Here is a 17,417-nt window from a genome sequence, read left to right as displayed (position 1 = left end):
AGTAGCTGTGTAACTTTAGACACCTTACTCAACTTCCCTCCTGTGTAAAATGGGGATAATAATTGTATCTACTGCATAAGGTGAATGTGAAGGTCAGATGAGAAAGTGTGTGTAAATCATTTAGCACAGTGCCTGGCACATAGTTTGTGTTCAATAAACGTCAGCTATAACTACCACGGTAGGCACCTCCACTCTGAAAATGTAGAGGTCAACTGATTTGAATCTCATGACTTCAGCATCTGATCACTGGACGATATTACCTTCTGGGGATGGCCCAAAACCTGTCTGCCTGCACCACAATCACCCACCCACACTGTAAAAAGTCATCTCTCCCAAGCTGGGCATTTCTCAAAGCCAAAGCAAAAATGGAATGCCATCAGAGGCAACATTAACAAACTGGTGAACACTCACCCCACCCTAAAATCTGAACTGCTTCCTGACAGAAGTGAAGATTTTGGATCTGGTTCTGGCTTTTGACCCAGGTGGCAGTCTTGACCTCTGGCATGACATCTATAGCTCTGCACAAAAGTAATCCCTGCTGCTGGTTGATCTATGCTAACCCCAGCCCTGGTCATGGATTTTAGCAAAAAGCACGTCTACTTTGTTTTATTTCTAAATAGCAGAAAAATATACTAGCAAAAGGAAAAAAAAATGTGAATGAGGGTAAGTTGAGGCCTAGGAGATAGGACATATAATAGGGTTTGGGCTCTTGACAACCCTAAAATGGACTTTCTTGTCTTTGTCCTGAAGGGCTTCCATGTTATATTGTGACCATCTCAAATAAATTTGCTGGGTGGGGGGATCTTGGATGAACTCCAGGGGGCTTCGGAAGAGTTGATGTATTTGTTCTGGTGCCAAAGGTGAGGGTGGGCTCCTCCCACATCTTCCCTCCTCCTCAAAGCCTCTAGAGTCTGGAGGAAGGGTGGGTGCTGGTTCAGCTGAAGGGCTTAACCTCTCTGAGCCTCAGTTTTATCATCTGTGGGAGAACGTTCTGGAATGACATTGTTCAGGGGATTCACCAAAAAACCCCCCACCTATTTAAATCATTTAGCTCTGTGCCAGGCACTTAGCTGTAGCTCTCATAGCTATTTCAGACTTTGGAATTCATCTAATACAACTGGCATCATAGTATACCGAAAGGAATTATAAGCCAAGCTGTGTCTCGTGTTCCAGGTCACATAGCTCCCTGGTGAGGGGCAAAGCTGGGGTCCTATCCCAGGTGTCCCCACTCTGTGCTTTTCACTGTACCTCATTGGCTCTCATTCAGCTCACTCAGCTCCTCAATACATCCCAGTTCTCGGGTCTCCCACCTGGCCCCCACCAGTTGAGTGTCCACCTCCAGCATCTACTGAATCTCTAAATCCTGTCTCTGTTGCCTCCAAAACGTCAAAATTCCTCCTGCTTTCCTGCCTCATGGCCATTGCAGTTGTCCTATCCAGAAGATTCCCCCCTCCTCTACCTATGGCTGTAGCCCCTTTAAGTTTCAGCTCAGAGAGCCCATCCATGCCCATCCTAGCTGAAATAACACCATCCCCAATCTTCTGCCTCTTTCTCCCTCTTTCCAGTCTGTGGCCAGTCAGCACTTCCCCTATTCTATAATTTTCTTTCCATTTTTATTGTTTGTCTCCTTTCCTAAATTAAATGTAAGCTCCAAGGGGATAGAGATCATGTATTCCCTAGCACCTAGCACAATTCATGACACAGAGGTGCTCAGTAAATACATGCTGGGTGGCTGAATAAATGAATGAATGAACGAATGGACAAATGGATTCCAGAACCAGCATATTTGTTAATAACTGGACAGAACCAAGGGAAGGATTTTAACTTGCTGGGAGAGGGTACTGGGCACCTGCTTGTCCCCCTTCTTGGCCTTCTAAAAGAACAGCGTGAAGCTACCTACAAACAGGGATTCTTGCAAGCAGGCAACCCACACAAAAGCACATCTTGCAGGCAGGGGAAATGGGCGGATAGTTGCTAATTGCGACTTCCAACTGGGCTGATCTTTCTGAAGTTCCAAAGGCGCCTGCCTCCATAAATCCCAGGCTGCTACTGCTGCTGAGGCAGGGGAGGGAGGAGGGGCGGGGTGCCTTGGGCGCCTCTTGGGCTGGCACGAAGAAGCCACATCTCATCCTCCCTCCTCCCCCCAGCTCTTCTCCAAGGGAGGAAGCAATGCAGATGGAGACGAGAAATAAATATTCCTGCCTGCTCTGTGCCACTGCAGACGTTTTCCAAAATGTCTGGCTTGGACCATGAAATCAAGCCTACCCAGGAAAGGAGGCGCTCAGCAGGAGAAAAAGGGGGAAAGGGTGGCATATTTGTCGATACTTGTCAGCTTTCTGGGGGGCAGAGCACATGGCTCATACTTGGCAGCCCTGCTGAGGTGGAGACGTGGTAAGTGCACAGTAATACTTGAAGAATTGAATCAGAATGGGAGTGGAGTTTAAGAAACCCTGCAAGGTATCAGCCCTATCTTTCCGCCTTTGTCCTGGGTCCCAGGACTCACTTCTGGTTCTCTCACTGTTGAGGTCAAGGCTCTTTGCACAAAACCTGCTGCCTCTGCCCAGCCCTTTCAGCTGCACTCCACTCTGGGGCAATCCACTTGCCCGGGCTGCAGGAAGTCTCCAGAAGCCCTTTCAGATTTGGACAGGAGCTCGAAATTCATGTGTGGAGATATTCCTGCCACCTCTAAGCACAGCTCGCATTCTTGAACACTGGAACACAGCAGGAGATGAGAACATAGGCTGCAAATGATAAGTGGGTGCTTCAGGCCTGGGGGTGGCCAAGTATGTGGGAGAAGTGCCACTGAGGAAGGGAAGTTACAGGCCCAGCAACAGGCACCAAAGTGTTGTGCAGTGGCGGGGACTTCACTAGGCATGCTGTGTGGCTGCAAAATGTCTCCAAAATGGGAGATGAGAGGATGATGATTTCAGCTTGAAAACTCCTGCATAGACTCTGCTAGGTTTTCTTTGTTTCAAATGCTCCGATGAGAATCCCCCCTGGTATCATGCCCTTGATATGGTTGCCATGGGATCACCTTCCACTAGTCCTCTTGGTAAATCAGTAATTAGGGTGGGGCCCTTCCTTGGTGGATTGAATTCTGCTCAGAAAATTGTAGAGGAGCTTTCCTGGTTTTCACTGGTTCAAGTCCAGTGCAGGAAAAACAGTTGCTCAAAATGAAGTCTCAAAGAAAGTGATATCTTTTGTGGGTGTCAGGGGAACATTTTCCAAAAATGTTGCATTTAATTCTGCCTCTTTTCACCATTTCTATGACTTCACTGAGGAATGAAGGATTATCTAATATTTCCCACTCATGTGCCCTGAATCTTTCTTCATGCATCCTCCCCACTCACTTGCCCATCTGCCTTCTAGTGCCAGGCAAGTGCCAGCTGAATCCCACTCTCTTCAGGAAGCCATTCGATGGTGGGGCGAGGCTGGCAGAAGACCTGAGTTCCTGTCCCCACTCTTCCCATTGCTGTGTGACCTCAGACAAATTACTCCCCCTCCCTGGGCCTTGGTTTCTTTGTTTGTCAAAGGAGTGGGTTAGATAATTTTCTTTCAGTTGTGACACATTATGGGTGGTTCTACAGAGTGAACTCAGATAAAATTCCCATTGTCACCATCTTCTTCCCACCCACATTCACCAATAAATTCCAGGTACTGGGGTCATCACACTTTCTGGGATTGAGTTCAATCCTTATACCTGGGAAAGTCAGAGCTGCATATCGAAACAAGTTGGTCATGAAGATACATGGATGCTATCTAGAACTCTTTTAAATGTTTTCTGTCTACATTTCCTTTAATTCTCAGGAAATCGAATGTATATGTTAGGGGAAGACCAAAGTAGGGCATGTTTGGAAAGAACTTGTATGTATGTCTGCATTGTATAATAAACATATCAGATATCTTTTTTAATAACTGGTATTTATTGAGGACTACTATGTGCTAGGACTATGCTAAGCTCTTTTACTTACATTATTATCCTCACTAGAGCTCATTATGGAAGACATAATTTACTTTCCACTTCCATATAACATCGGGAGTACACTGCAATTAACACATGCATATACACACAGGCAAAACAAAATGACACAACAGCATACCTCCCTCAAACCAAAACAAAAGTCAGACAGGATGAGGCGCAGAGAGGATGAGACACCTACTCAAGATCACACAGCTGGCTAGTATTGGTAATGGGATTTGAACCCGTTTTTGTTGCATTCCAAAGTCATTGATGTGCTACCCCTACCTTGTATTGGGTTTTGTCATGGCATTCAATACCCTTTTAGGAAATTCTTCATAAAGTAAGTCTATTTTAAAGACTCATGGATAGTTGGTCCTAAATTGCCTTTCCCATGGCATTGTCAGAGGAAAACAGCTAGTCTCAGAGCCAGCAAGACCCCTGCCATCAGAGACGACAAGAAAGCAAGCAGCCGCAGTGCTTGCCTAGCACAGGAAGGGATAACTGGGTTTCTGGAGCAGTCTGCCTGCAGTGACCATCTCTGTTTACCCACAGAGAATTAAACTGGCTTCTGCCCATCACCTAACTAACTTTTATGGCCGTGCCTAATTCTGGCACAGAATTAGAGCCTCTCAGAATTTGTAAAGACTTGATCATCTACACCAGAGGCTGTAACCCAAGCCCAGGCAGGTCTGTGAATGAGTGAAACAGCTGGGAGGGGGCTACAGGAAGCTGGCAAATGCTTGTCTAGACTGTGAAGACTGCCATGACTCAGCTCCAGGAGACTGCTGCTATACCCACAGGCAGGCCTTCATGAAGCTGCTAACTGTCCACTTTATCAAGAAAGTCCTGGAATACAGCCTTCTCTGTGAATTCTCCTGATTTTTAAATGTGGACAACTAAATTCAGTTAGGAAAAGTGGACCTGACGCAGTGAGGATTAAATAAAACAGAGTTACAAGCTCTATCTGACCTGTGGATCTCCGTTTGCAACCTCTGAAATTAATTCACAGATGAGGAAATTGTAGCTGAGAAACGTTAAGTGATTTGCCTAAGACAGGTGAGGTAGGCTCAGGCTGGCACCTCTCTGTTTGGACACAAACATACAGAGACAAACGTGAGTGTGTGCATACATACACACACACACACACTGGATATTCACAGATGAAATAGAAATGATTCTGGATTACCTGCTGTTAAGAAGTGTCCTGCTCATTCTCCTAGTGTGATTATTACACACTGGTAGTTGACTGCAATTGACATACATACACAAACTAAAACCAAATGCCACAGTGACACTCCTCACCGATGGAGCTACTAAGCTCCTTGACACTTATTAGATCATTTCACCACTTGAATTGTTACATATTTCCTTAATATAAATAACAATGTAAAACTCTTTACTTACAGTAAATGACAAAAATGAAGAAAACAAAGTCCCTTCGTCATATCTGGATAATTTTGCCAGTACTCCTTCCAAGATAGTAACAAACTAGTAAAGCAGAAAAATAAAGGAATTATTATTTCAAAGTAGAATTGTCCACACAATAAAGAACAACATTTTTCAACCACATAGAGACCAGCACTGAGTCCTCTGCTCATTTTTACATTTTATTATTTGATTTCAGCCTTTAGGGAAAGGCTGCCTTTACATAGAAATATTTGACTTATCCGGCTTTCTCTTCATTATTATGTGATTGCAAATAGAGAGTGTTACAGAAGTGCAAAGTGACAAAATATTATTGAGTTGCATATAGCATGCGATAATATTAAATGCACTTTTCAAAATCCAAAACTGCGCAAAGCCGTTTTTATGTTACATATTAGCACTACATTTAATCCAATCTATTTTTATTTGTATTTTATCAGTAATTTGGGGGAAACAGAAGTTTAGCACTGGCAAATATACATGTCTTCTCATTCAACATTACTTAGTTAAAATTCTATAATTCATGAGGGTGACTGAAATAGCTTTATCTGACTTTTATGTTTTATTATGACTCTCACTGCATGTAAAACTAGAGAAAGGGGGTTTTCATGATGGCAGAATTCCTTATTACAATTTAACTTTCTGTATTTAAAAATCTAACTTTGTCGGTGCTGAAAAACAAAACAAACATTTCCTGCATAACCTAGTGCAATCTTTGGGGACAAACTCTTATTAAGTTAACATATGCCACTTCATCGATTCATCTTCACATGGCTCGCAATCATCAGAAAAATCATTCGGAGCTGAGGTTGGGTGATGTACAATATTGTTTCCTGAGAAATATAAGTATCCAGCTCAACTTTTTAATGTGTTACATTTTAATGGAAATGCAGACATAACGAAGCAATGTTCACAATGAAACATTTCACCTGAAACTGAAGGTTACCTTTGCTACTAAGAGTGTTATCATTTCTTTAACAGTTTCTTCAATTAGTTCGTCTATTTTTGAATGGTATTGATGCTAAAGAACACAGAAAGACAAATATTAGCATGTTTGGGAGGTGATGGCATTGTATCAGTCAGTAATTTTTAGACAACGCAATTTATAAATAAAGCCTGGCCTGCAGACCCAATTTATTTCCATGGTTCCAGAAGCAGCTGTAAGACTCTGAGTATAGGCCTTTAATGAGGAGAGATCCGAAGCTCTTCAAAAAATTACCAGGTGCACTGTTCCTCACCAAATGCTTTCGATGGCTTTGATATGTGTAGGGACATACACACATTTACAAATAGTTTGCATGGATGGCTTAACAGCCTAGAAGTGTGTTGATCTGGGTCTTACAAAGCACTATTCAGAAATAATCTAACATAGGGGATGAAAAATTATCTTTGGGAAACTGCTGGGGGATGTGACTGAGGGAGTAGCATCCTTCCAAAGGGAATTTGACGAATACACTGAGAAGGATTTTGCAAAACTGTTCTAACACCTTTGGCTGTTTGCGTTAATGCCTCAGAGCCCCCAGTTCTACCCCAGGGTGTTGACTCGGTGTCAAGGCGCTTTCTGAACCTTGTGGCTGCCACTCATTTTCTCGATTAATGGATCAGTAGAGTCAGGTTTAGAGCTTCTAATGAGACTACTACTAAATTTTTCCATTTTTCTAACTGCTGCTATCAGTTATTAAATTTAAATAGTAATGCAAAAACAAACCCCCCACACAAACAAAAATCTGCTGCAAATGCCAGGAAAAAAGGCAAAGCGATTTCAACAGAAAACATGTATGCCAGCTCCTTGACATTTGTTAGATCGTTTTAGTATCCATTTGAATTATTCCCTATTTCCTTAATGAAAAACAACAATGTAAAACATTGCTGTTTGGAAAGAATGCACTTACCCACTCTTTAGCAAACTTTCAGAGGGATGATTAATTAGGGATAGGAAAAAAAGGAACAGTGCAAATAAAAATTAGGACAAAAGGACACATGAGAAAATAAAAATTAAACCATTGAAAAAACTATGAAAACATACAGAAATAATAAGCCATATTAATGTGGTCTGATATTCTGATAACTGGCAATCAGAATTATTGGAAGTGAGCAGAGGGATGTGAATTAGGTTAATTTATTTAAAGTTATAGGGGAATTTTTTTGTAATTGGAAGACCTAAATAAAGTCCCAGGGCAAAGTTGGTTAACTATGTTGCCTAAGAAAATATAGTTCAGTTTCTTCATCTGTAAAAAACCAGATAATACAACACTACAACCTAGGACCAATGGGGGAGGAGAGAAGCCAGTGCAAATTACTGATTTTGTAATGGGAGTGAGGCAAACTCTGTATAAAGACATTTAGCAGGTTTGTTGTTTTTGTTGTGATTATTGGTAAAAAAAACCAGGGCCAAGTCCTTTCCTGGCAATCCTGCTCTCAGACTCATAGATCTATTTTGAAGATCTAGTGGGGTCCTAGATGTGGAAACATTTTGTCAAGTTATAATCACAATTCCAATATTATTTGTTCAAGTTCATAAAGTAGAAGACAAGGGTTGGAAGAGATGTTCGTGTTGTTCATTCATTTCAGTTTAGTTTCCTTTAGTTAATTAGAGAAAAATGAGAAAGCAGATGACCCATGTTGTATAGTCCTGATAAATAGAATCCATGTTAGCTCTGCCACTAACTTCACAAAAGAATTTACTAGGAAGTGGAATAAACCTGAATCTAAATGCAAAAACTATCTGCAGAATTCTGTGCTGGAAACACAAAGAAATGTGTCAGAACAAGGGAATTTAGGAATATTGACAGGGCTCCAAATTCATTTTTAGGTCTTGAGATAAGATCCAGAATCACATGTTTAGTTTCTCTCCTCATGTGACTGCCTCCCTAGATTTTCTTTGGATTTCTATAAATGATTTACATTTATTAAACTAAGTATGAGACTTAACTAACTCAGAAAAGCTAGTTGTAGACAAAAATCATATAATATGAAATATTAAATAAAGGGCTTCTTAAAAAGCAAAGAACATCACTGAGAATAAAAACATTCTCTCCAAAAACTTGGCTAAAATGGCAAACAGAGGTAAGAGCAATTGTTCTCTATGCATCAAGCAAGAAAGATTTCCCTGGCTGGTGTGGCAAAGTGGATTGAGTGCTGGCTTGTGAACCAAGGGTTGTGGATTTGATTCCCAGTCAGGGCACATGCCTGGGTTGTGGGCCAGGTCCCCAGTTGGGGGCATGCAAGAGGCAACCACACAACAATGTTTTTCTCTCTCTCTTTGGAAATTAAAAAAAAATCTTAAAAAAAGATTTAGGCAAGATTGGTCCTGAGGATTTAACATTACCTTTCTTGAGAGATAAACAAGCTTTCTCTGTAGAAGTGGGGAGAGGGGACCTCAAACCTTTTTCTCCTCTGAGGAATCCAAATGACAGTGTATGGAGACATGGTGGTTCACAGGGACCTCATCTCACTTTCAATTTTTCCATGCCAAACCTGGCCCTGACTTCTTTACCGGAACTCCTACTCTCTCTCTCTTTCACTCTATGTGAAAATTTCATCTCCACTCCTGTCCACATTTCTTTTATTCTGCTTATAAAAAAAGTGTTTTGATATGATTATTCTGCCTCTTACTTCCAGAGGACTTGAGTATGTCATCTCTGTATTTCCTCATCTCCTCAATGGGGCTACGATTATCTCTGTTGTGAATATACAAATCATATTCACCTAAAAGGTAATGAAACAATGCATGGAAGTGTGGTCTAGAAACTTAGAAATGCTATATGGCAATATTACTGCTACCATAACTAATGATTAGCATGGTGGTTACATGTGGTTATACATTTCTCTAAATTCATCTAAAATCAACATACTTTGTTGTGTGTAAATTATAATCTCAATTAAATAAAATCTACTTTGGAGAGCTAGTAGGGCCAGGCAGTATCTACTCTGCTTATCATTTAGCAAAGGGGTACATATCAAAGTAGCCCCCATTCCTATACAAGTAATTACAAAACACATGGATTCATTTTACCAGATTCTCCCAAGACTGATTTGATTAACTTGCCTTTGTGGAGTAATAGTGAGTGTTTTTCCTTTATTCTGCTCATTCTTGGTAGGTAATTGTGCCATTGACATATGAAGTTCCATGAAGGGTATAAGTAATACTGGGGCATCGTTAAATTACCATCCCCCCCAATTGGATGATCTTGTTACAGAATTTCTTGCAGTCAGATGAACTATCTAATTTTATATGCATCCCAATGTGGGTACAAAGAGGGATTTTTCTTATTTTTGTAATTTTCAATCCTTTCAGCTGCCCTTTTTGGATTGGTTTGATAATAATAACACTCCTAAATTATATTCTGGGGCCCTAGCTCATGATGACAACAAGGGAACTACAAATCTTCGGTGGCATGGAACATTTGGGGAGTTCACTTTTGCTTCTAATGAGCTAAGTTGCTGCAAATTCACAATCACATCGTGAAAATCATTCCACTTGACTTCCTGTACTGCACATTTTGCCTTGTCATGGAACAGATTGTGTGTATGTTGTCTTTCTGTTAAGACCATCTGACCTTGGAAATGAGATGAAAACACACTAGACCAAGTGAGAAACTATTTAATACATAATTCTTCTCTATTGGTGCTTTGCAAATTTTAATGAAAAAATAAATATGTAAGAGGGAAAAGTATACTAAATACATGTTTCAACAGCTGCCTTTAGATGATACTTTACTCCAGTAATGAAATTCAGGAAGTGATATTAAAATTGTAGAATATTCCATCACCTGGCCAGTATCTGGTCTCAAATACCTTGAGGGCATTGGAATCTAGGTGGAAGCAGGTAGCAGTAAGTAGATTTATAATATGAGTTTAATATCAAATACTCACAAAGTGATAACTACAAAAATTAAACTTTTATCTATTCTCCCAATTTCAGGATGTTTCTAGTCATCCTTGGTCAATCTAATTTTAACAATTCAGTTTTACTTTGGAGATGAATATCCCCTTTCTTAAAAGTGAGAAGAGTTAACAAGAGACTATTTGCATGAGACTTCCCACTGAAGTTCTACTCAAGGTTATAGCCATAGAGCAAGGCCCCTCAGAGGATTTGTTATTTCTCATCATTATATAATTCCAAGCGGTGTCTTTAGTTTGGCCTAATAAAGTTCACAGGTCCCCTGAAATTGTATAGTAAAATTACATGATAGTATTTTTTCCTGGGAAATGGCCTCAAAATTTCATCAGATTTTCAGCTGGGGTCTATGACAACAATCTCCCACCCACAACTACTCTTCCCAAACGCTAGTTCGAAAAGAATAAAGTTAAGATTAAAGTGACTTGGTTTGTTTGAAAGAATTATTTAGCTGCTTGGCCAGGTATGTGGGAGTTCTTTAAACATGGCCACAACCCAGTCAATTTGAAGAGGGACAGGAAAAGCTGCTAAGGGGAAGGGAGGCCAGTCCTAACATTCCAACCCTTCACCACCCTAGAATAGTGAGTTTATTCTTGTGAATCTCAGTTAAAATGGACACCTCAAGAAACTCTGAGGAGTGAGTTCATAAAACATAAACAAACTTTTGTGTTTTAAAGAATTACTATCAAAAAAGTGAAAAAGACAACCTATGCAACGTGAGAAAAATAGTTGCAAATCATATATATGATAAGAGTCTACTATGCAGGATATGGAAAGAACTCATAACTAAATAATAAAAGGATGACCCAATTTTTAGAATGAACAAAGAATTTGAATAGACATTTCTTCAATGAAGATATGTAAATAGTCAATAAGCACATGAAAAGATGGCCAACATCACTGCAAATCAAACCCGCAATTAGATAACATTAGGATGGCTATAATTTAAAAAAGACAGATAATAAGAAGTATTGGTTAAGATGCAAAGAAATAAGATTTCCCATACATTGCTAATATGAGAATATAAAATGGTGCAGTCACTTTGGAAAACAGTTTGGCAGTTCCTCAAAAAGTTATACATAAAGTGACCATATATCTAGTTATATACCTAAGAGAGTTGAAAGCACAGATTCACATGAAAACTTGTACACAGATGTTCATGGCAGCATTACTCATAGTAGCTAAAATGTGGAAACAATTCAAATGTCCGTCAACTCAGGAATTGATAAACAATATGGTAGATCCATAGAATAGAATATTTTTTAGCTATAAGAAGGAAGTACTGATACATGTAACAACCTGGATAAATCTTTTAAAAAATATTTTATTTATTTGTTTTTAGAGAGAAGGAAAAGGAGAAGGAAAGAGAGGGAGACAAACATCTATCACTTGCCCCTTGCAAGCCCCTAAATGGGGACCTGGCCTGCAACCCAGGCATGTGCCATGCTGGGAATCAAACTGGTAACCTTTCAGTTCACAGGATGATGCTCCATCCACTGAGCCACACCAGCCAGGGCAACATGGATAAATCTTAAAAACATTATACCAAGTGAAAGAGGTCACAAAAAGCCACATATCAGTATATTCCATTTATATGAAATGTTCAAATAGGCGAGCCCTTATTAATACAAAGTAGAGTAGTGGTTACTTGTGGCTGGGGAAGGAGAGTTGGAGAATTATACTAATGGGTCCAGGTTTCTTTTTAGTGTGATAAAAATGTCCTACAATTGATTGTGGTGATGGTTGCACAACTTTCAGTGATTTTGAATATATCAAAAATCACTGAATTGTGTACTTCAAATGTTATGGTATGTGAATTATATCTTAGTGAAAAAAAAAAAAAAGCTCCAAAGGCAGAAAAATTCAGGAGGCACAGGATTCTGGAAATATCCCATGATTCTTAGAGATCACATAAACAGGGTTTTTTAAATGGTCTCTGTGAAGCCTAGGAGACTGTTCAGAGTCATCCAGAGAAGTGTGGGTAGGTAGAGGATGGGCAGTGAAGAACGCAGAAGTGGAGAGGAATGTGGTAGCTTGGGCTCTGGGCTCCTCTTCCTTGGTCCACTGGCCACCGCCCCCTGACCTCATTCAGAGAAGCTCTAATTTTATTTATTTCACATGCTGGCCTTTTTTGGTGAGATCTGCAGAACTGATTCTACATCTAAAAATAGCCTGAATAAAACTAGAAAAGTGCTATCATTTTACAAATGAAGAAACTGAGGCCCAGAGAGGCTGAGTGGCATACTAGCTGTGGTGTGCAGCATGGCCAGAGCAAGACACCCAACCTAAGCCTTCCTTAGGAGGCTGTCCTTTATACCTAAGCATGTCTCCTTAACTCACTTTTGGATACTGAACCTCCACCCAGTGGTTCGCAAAGTGTGGTCTCCAAACTGGCCAGCAGCATCAGTATCACCAGGGAATTTGTCAGAAATGCAAATTCTTGGACTACATCCCAGACCTATCAGAAACTCTTAGGGTGAAACCCAACAATCTGGGTTTGAGAAGCTCTCTAGGTAAGTGGGATATACACTGAAGTTTGAGAGCTGCTGCTCCATATCATTCACGTGCAGCAAATGGAGCCGGGGAAGAGAACCCCTTGCATTTGGCCCCAGTGTCTAGAACATAATCCCCAGGGAAATATCCCCAACAAGAAAATCAGTCAGGAATGGAGGCTAACAAGAGTGGCTGAGAAAGCTGATCTGGAGGCGAAAGAAGGTTAAAGATGATCTTGCCAGGAAGAGAATACCACCAACCCACATTTAAAAAAGGAAGGTGATGAAAGAGAAAATAAATAACGAATAAGGAGCAAAAATAATTTAGTAAAAATTCTGAGCATGTAGGGCTGGTATTGAAAGATCTGATTTAGGAGCAATTTATGCCAATTGGCAACAACATGAGAGTTGCCAGAAATGTTTCTGAATTAATTCTAAATTGGTATATGAATATCTAGCTGGCTTAAGGCCATCAGAGAAAAATGATCATGATAGTTTTTAATCAAGCCCAAGTTGCTGTTTCTTTCTCCTTTACATTTTAAATGCCACTTTGGAACTGGAAACTTAGCAAAGGACTAAACTTTCGGTCAGGGAAGATTCACATTCAACTCAATCTAAAAAAAAATTAAAGTCTGTGATTTCTTGAAAATTCAGAACCTGATGTTGGGGACTGGGTAGCAGGGTGATCTAACATTATATATCCTGGAACAGCTCTCCTGCTGTCCAGATGTTAAAGTGATAAAATGCACTTCAAATGTGAAAATGACTTGCATTCTGGCAAACATCTGTTGGAGATACCAACCTAATAAATAAGATCATCAAACATCATTTGACTTAAAGGAACTTTATGGCCACCCCAACTCCAACCAAGAATCACTTCCAAGTGACCGGTGTGCTCATTAGCACATGCCTTAGACATTTACTTAACAAATAAATACCAAATTCATCTGTGGCTTAGTCCTCAAAAGTTAGAGTATATTTCTGAATCTAGCAGACTAGTATAGATGGAAGAAATTTCTGAAGTTTTATTGTATATGATCAATGGAGGGGGAAAAATCTCTCTCTCTCTGTCTTTTTTTTTTTTTTTTTTTTTTACCTCTTGGCCCATTTCCATGCTGCAAAGTTTTGTTGATTGAGCTTTGGCATCAACCATAACATTAAACATGGTGCATATTGACTGTGGGACTCGAAAATCTGTTGATCGACTGGTTTTTTGCAGCTTAACTTCAAATGCAATCCTGGTTCTATTAAAACAAAGTAGGAAAAGACCAATTCAGCATTCAGATAGCAGCGGGAGGAGGAGACATTTTCTGAGAGGTCAGTGAAAAAAGAAAATTGAAGGCTGTAATCACTTTCAATTGACAATGACTTCACATGTGTTCTTTTAAAAATGACTTTCCCAAATGAGGAAGGCCTATTCAGGGAGACAGCCATGCACACCCTTCTTTCTCCGCAGTATGTGGAACACCTGTAGCTTGGCGTATTTCTGTCTATAGTTCACATGCTATGGAGAACCCTAATTGCAGGAGAATGAACGAATTAACAAAAACCCAATTATAGCATTATAGCATATGTAAGTTCTCTCACATTGGCAACTGCCTACCTTGAATCACTTCATTAAAAAAACCAAACAACGAAAAAAGCAGTTTCAAATCTTTAAAGTCTCATGGTGGGAAAAAAATGTAAATGACATTTATTGTTTTTTAAACTCTGGTTTTGAAAGAGACTGAAGTGAAAAAAGCTTATTATATTGCTTTAAAGACTAAAAAAATAAGATGGCTACCTTTGCGGATAGTGAAATCAGGAGAAGTGGTAAGGGGGATTTCCACTGTATTTGTTTGTGTTGCAATGTCAATGTTTTATTTTGCAATAGAATGTATTAATTTTATAAATAAAAATGCCATAAGTACTTACCAATTCAAGAGTTGGGTAATGGTGGGAAATTAATGGGACATAATTCTGACTTAGGTCAAACTATGATCCCAGCAATGTGGTAACTGCCCATAGAAAAAACCTGCTCTGACATGGCCAGCTGGTAACACAGGTGTGAGGTCTAATCCTTGATTTCAGCATTGTTAAGGGGCCCAGTTGTATTTTAAAATGTTTCAGAGAAGTGGGTCACATCATCACATGTCTTTAAAGAAAAGCACCTGGTCAGTAAGTGGTTTTATTGGAAGTTGCTTTGTCCAATGCATCTTTTCAACATTGTTCACTGTCAGTTTCTGGAGATCATGCAGCCACCAGGAAAGCATTGCTTTAAGAGGCATTTGTAGCAGTTTTCTAACAGTGCATAGAGGGACCACACAGCTAGTTAGTTCAGGAAAGGATGCCAGCTTGCTAACACACCCTGGGTGCATGCAGGAAAGCCAAGTATAATTTCTAAGGTTGGAAGCCCAGTTCTTCAGAAAACAACTAAAAAGAAAAACCTTAAAACACTCTTATATATTATATGATCATGTTAAAGATAAATGTATCTTGGCTTCTAAAGACTCCGTGCACTGAAGTAGCTTTCTAATCATGATGATCATTTTAAGCTACATTGAAAATACATCATTTTCTGGTTTTATGAAAAGGAGGCCTGATGGGGACTGAGTTGGACAGGTCCCGGTGCTGATCTTCTGAGGCTCGTGTGCCAGTTCCGGCCCAATTTGAAAAATGGAAATGCTAAATCGCTCCCTTACAATGAAGTAATCATCTTCTGCTTTCACAGGAGAGTTGTTCATAGCCCTTAGAGTGTGGGGCAGTGCAAAGAGGAAGCCAAATGCAAAATTAATACAACTGAGAGGGCTCTATGGGACCAAAAAGCCGGGAATGAAGAGGTCACTTAATTCAAATGACTCTCCTTGAGGGCAGAGTTAGGGCACCTTGTTTTGTGTGGATCTAGACTGGAGGCTCTGTTAGTCCATCAAATGAATGATTTCATTTCTTAGAAACTTGGAAATGAGGAGTGCCTGATTGATTTTTTGGCATTACATATTTACATCTATGAAATCATGTCCTTACTATGTTGTCCTAGAACAAGGGCTATTTCTTCTGTCCTGAAGAGGAAAGCAAAGGCTCTAGGCTCTACTAATGTGGGTTCTACATCTTAACACATTCACAGATGGCTTCAAGTTTTGCCCTCTGACTCTGAATGTCTCAGGATGACATTTTCACTTATGTTTGCTCTTGTCTGTGTTTGTGCTTGTGACTGGGGCCTTAACTGGGAGAGACACCAGGGTCAGGAGTACATGTGCAGTTGATCAACTTCTACTAATAAACAGTTACTTAACAGTTACTTTGTGTCAAGCACAATGCTAGGACCTGGGATGGTTGAGGAGCTCAAAATGAACGAGTTACACTTTCTACCTCTGAGGGGCTCACACTCTTTGAGGTGGCTGACCCATACAGACACATGGTAAGGGATAAAATAGAGTCAATATCCACCTTTTACACCTATATGTCATCTCCCTATTATTCTCTATTCAAAAGATTGGCTCCTCAGAGAAGGGCAGACATGTCTCTCTGTACAACTGTGTGCACAGGTCAGAAGTGAGTAAGTCTTAATTCTAATGCATTGCAGCCACTAGTACAGATCAGGGAAGAGCATTTTTCCACATAGGAGCTACTGTTCTTTCACAAATAGGTTTTGTGCAATGGCTTGGCTATAGGAAAAGATTGGTTTTTCCTAAAATTGATATGGACTATGTAGGAGATAGTGAGATTCAAAACCCTAAGGAAACATTTTGACCTTTTGAGAAATGGGCCTACCTTTAATCCTCAGAGTGGGAAAAAAGAACAAAGAACAAAATTTGGATCCTCAGGACTTAAAACTCCCTGGAGTGCCAGCAAACACCTGGCCAGATTCTCCATAGCACGTTATTCTTTTCCTAATTCCTTCTGAGATGCTCACCTACCTGGGATGGTGTTGTTCTGCCTTTTGGTTTCCAGTTTTGATGCTATTACTTCTCTTTTCTTTTCCAAGATATAAAATGATAAATTCAGAGTACTCCCAGCCAAACCCAGCCCCCAAATTCCACAACTAGTCCATCAGCTAAACTGTACAACATCTGGAGATCTAGAGTGGCCTGTGATGCTTGCAGTCTTTTTCCTTTTTTCTTCTTCTTTCTTTTTGAATGAGAAAGAATAATGGAATAGTTGTGAACTGGAAAAAGAACTTGGGCTTGTGCCCGGGGATAGACAGGGTGGTAATAATGGTGTCAAATCTGAGGATTTACAAACACAGATACTCCACCAGGGAAGGATGCAGTCTTTGGTATCCCAAGAACTTAGCAATGTGCCTGGCATATAGGAGGAGCTCAAACAATTTCTGTTGAATGAATGCGTGTTGTTCTCATTCTTTTCTCCTTGCATTCAGAACGGTCTACCTGGGAACCTCAAGTACAGCCTTCCCACCTCAATCCTATATCCCACAGTGACAAAGCAGGCAAAATGTCTCATGCCGTCTTGTTGATATCAAGTTAGATTTTCAACAACACAACTAGTAGTTGGCAGGCTTGGTTCATATATACAGATGAACGATGCTGCTGAGCTCCTGCTCACATGGTTGGAAACTCACTAGATTCTGGCTACCTGCACTGGACATTCTGGCTCTGGAATTGTATGTGCCTCTTTGATTTTCATCTAGCTATCCATCATG

The 17,417-nt window shown here is 40.2% G+C and overlaps 1 protein-coding gene across 12 annotated transcripts in view; it reads right to left on the bottom strand.

Annotated features, from left to right (window-relative positions):
• The window catches only part of CADPS (calcium dependent secretion activator), a 494,727-nt gene that overhangs the window by 62,637 nt on the left and 414,673 nt on the right, over nucleotides 1–17,417 (bottom strand). For all 12 annotated transcript variants that reach the window (XM_053929773.2, XM_053929767.1, XM_071222267.1 and 9 more), the window contains 3 exons: nucleotides 13,875–14,022; nucleotides 6,333–6,407; nucleotides 5,366–5,449 (listed from right to left, as the gene is read on the bottom strand). In XM_053929773.2, the coding sequence (XP_053785748.1) occupies nucleotides 5,366–5,449; nucleotides 6,333–6,407; nucleotides 13,875–14,022 (307 nt within the window). The remainder of the gene's footprint in view (nucleotides 1–5,365; nucleotides 5,450–6,332; nucleotides 6,408–13,874; nucleotides 14,023–17,417) is intronic.

The sequence above is a fragment of the Desmodus rotundus genome, chromosome 8, assembly GCF_022682495.2.
Source record: "Desmodus rotundus isolate HL8 chromosome 8, HLdesRot8A.1, whole genome shotgun sequence".
Taxonomy (NCBI): Eukaryota; Metazoa; Chordata; class Mammalia; order Chiroptera; family Phyllostomidae; genus Desmodus; species Desmodus rotundus.
The sequence above is the reverse complement of the archived record's forward strand: the minus strand, read 5'-3'. Positions and strand labels throughout refer to the sequence as shown.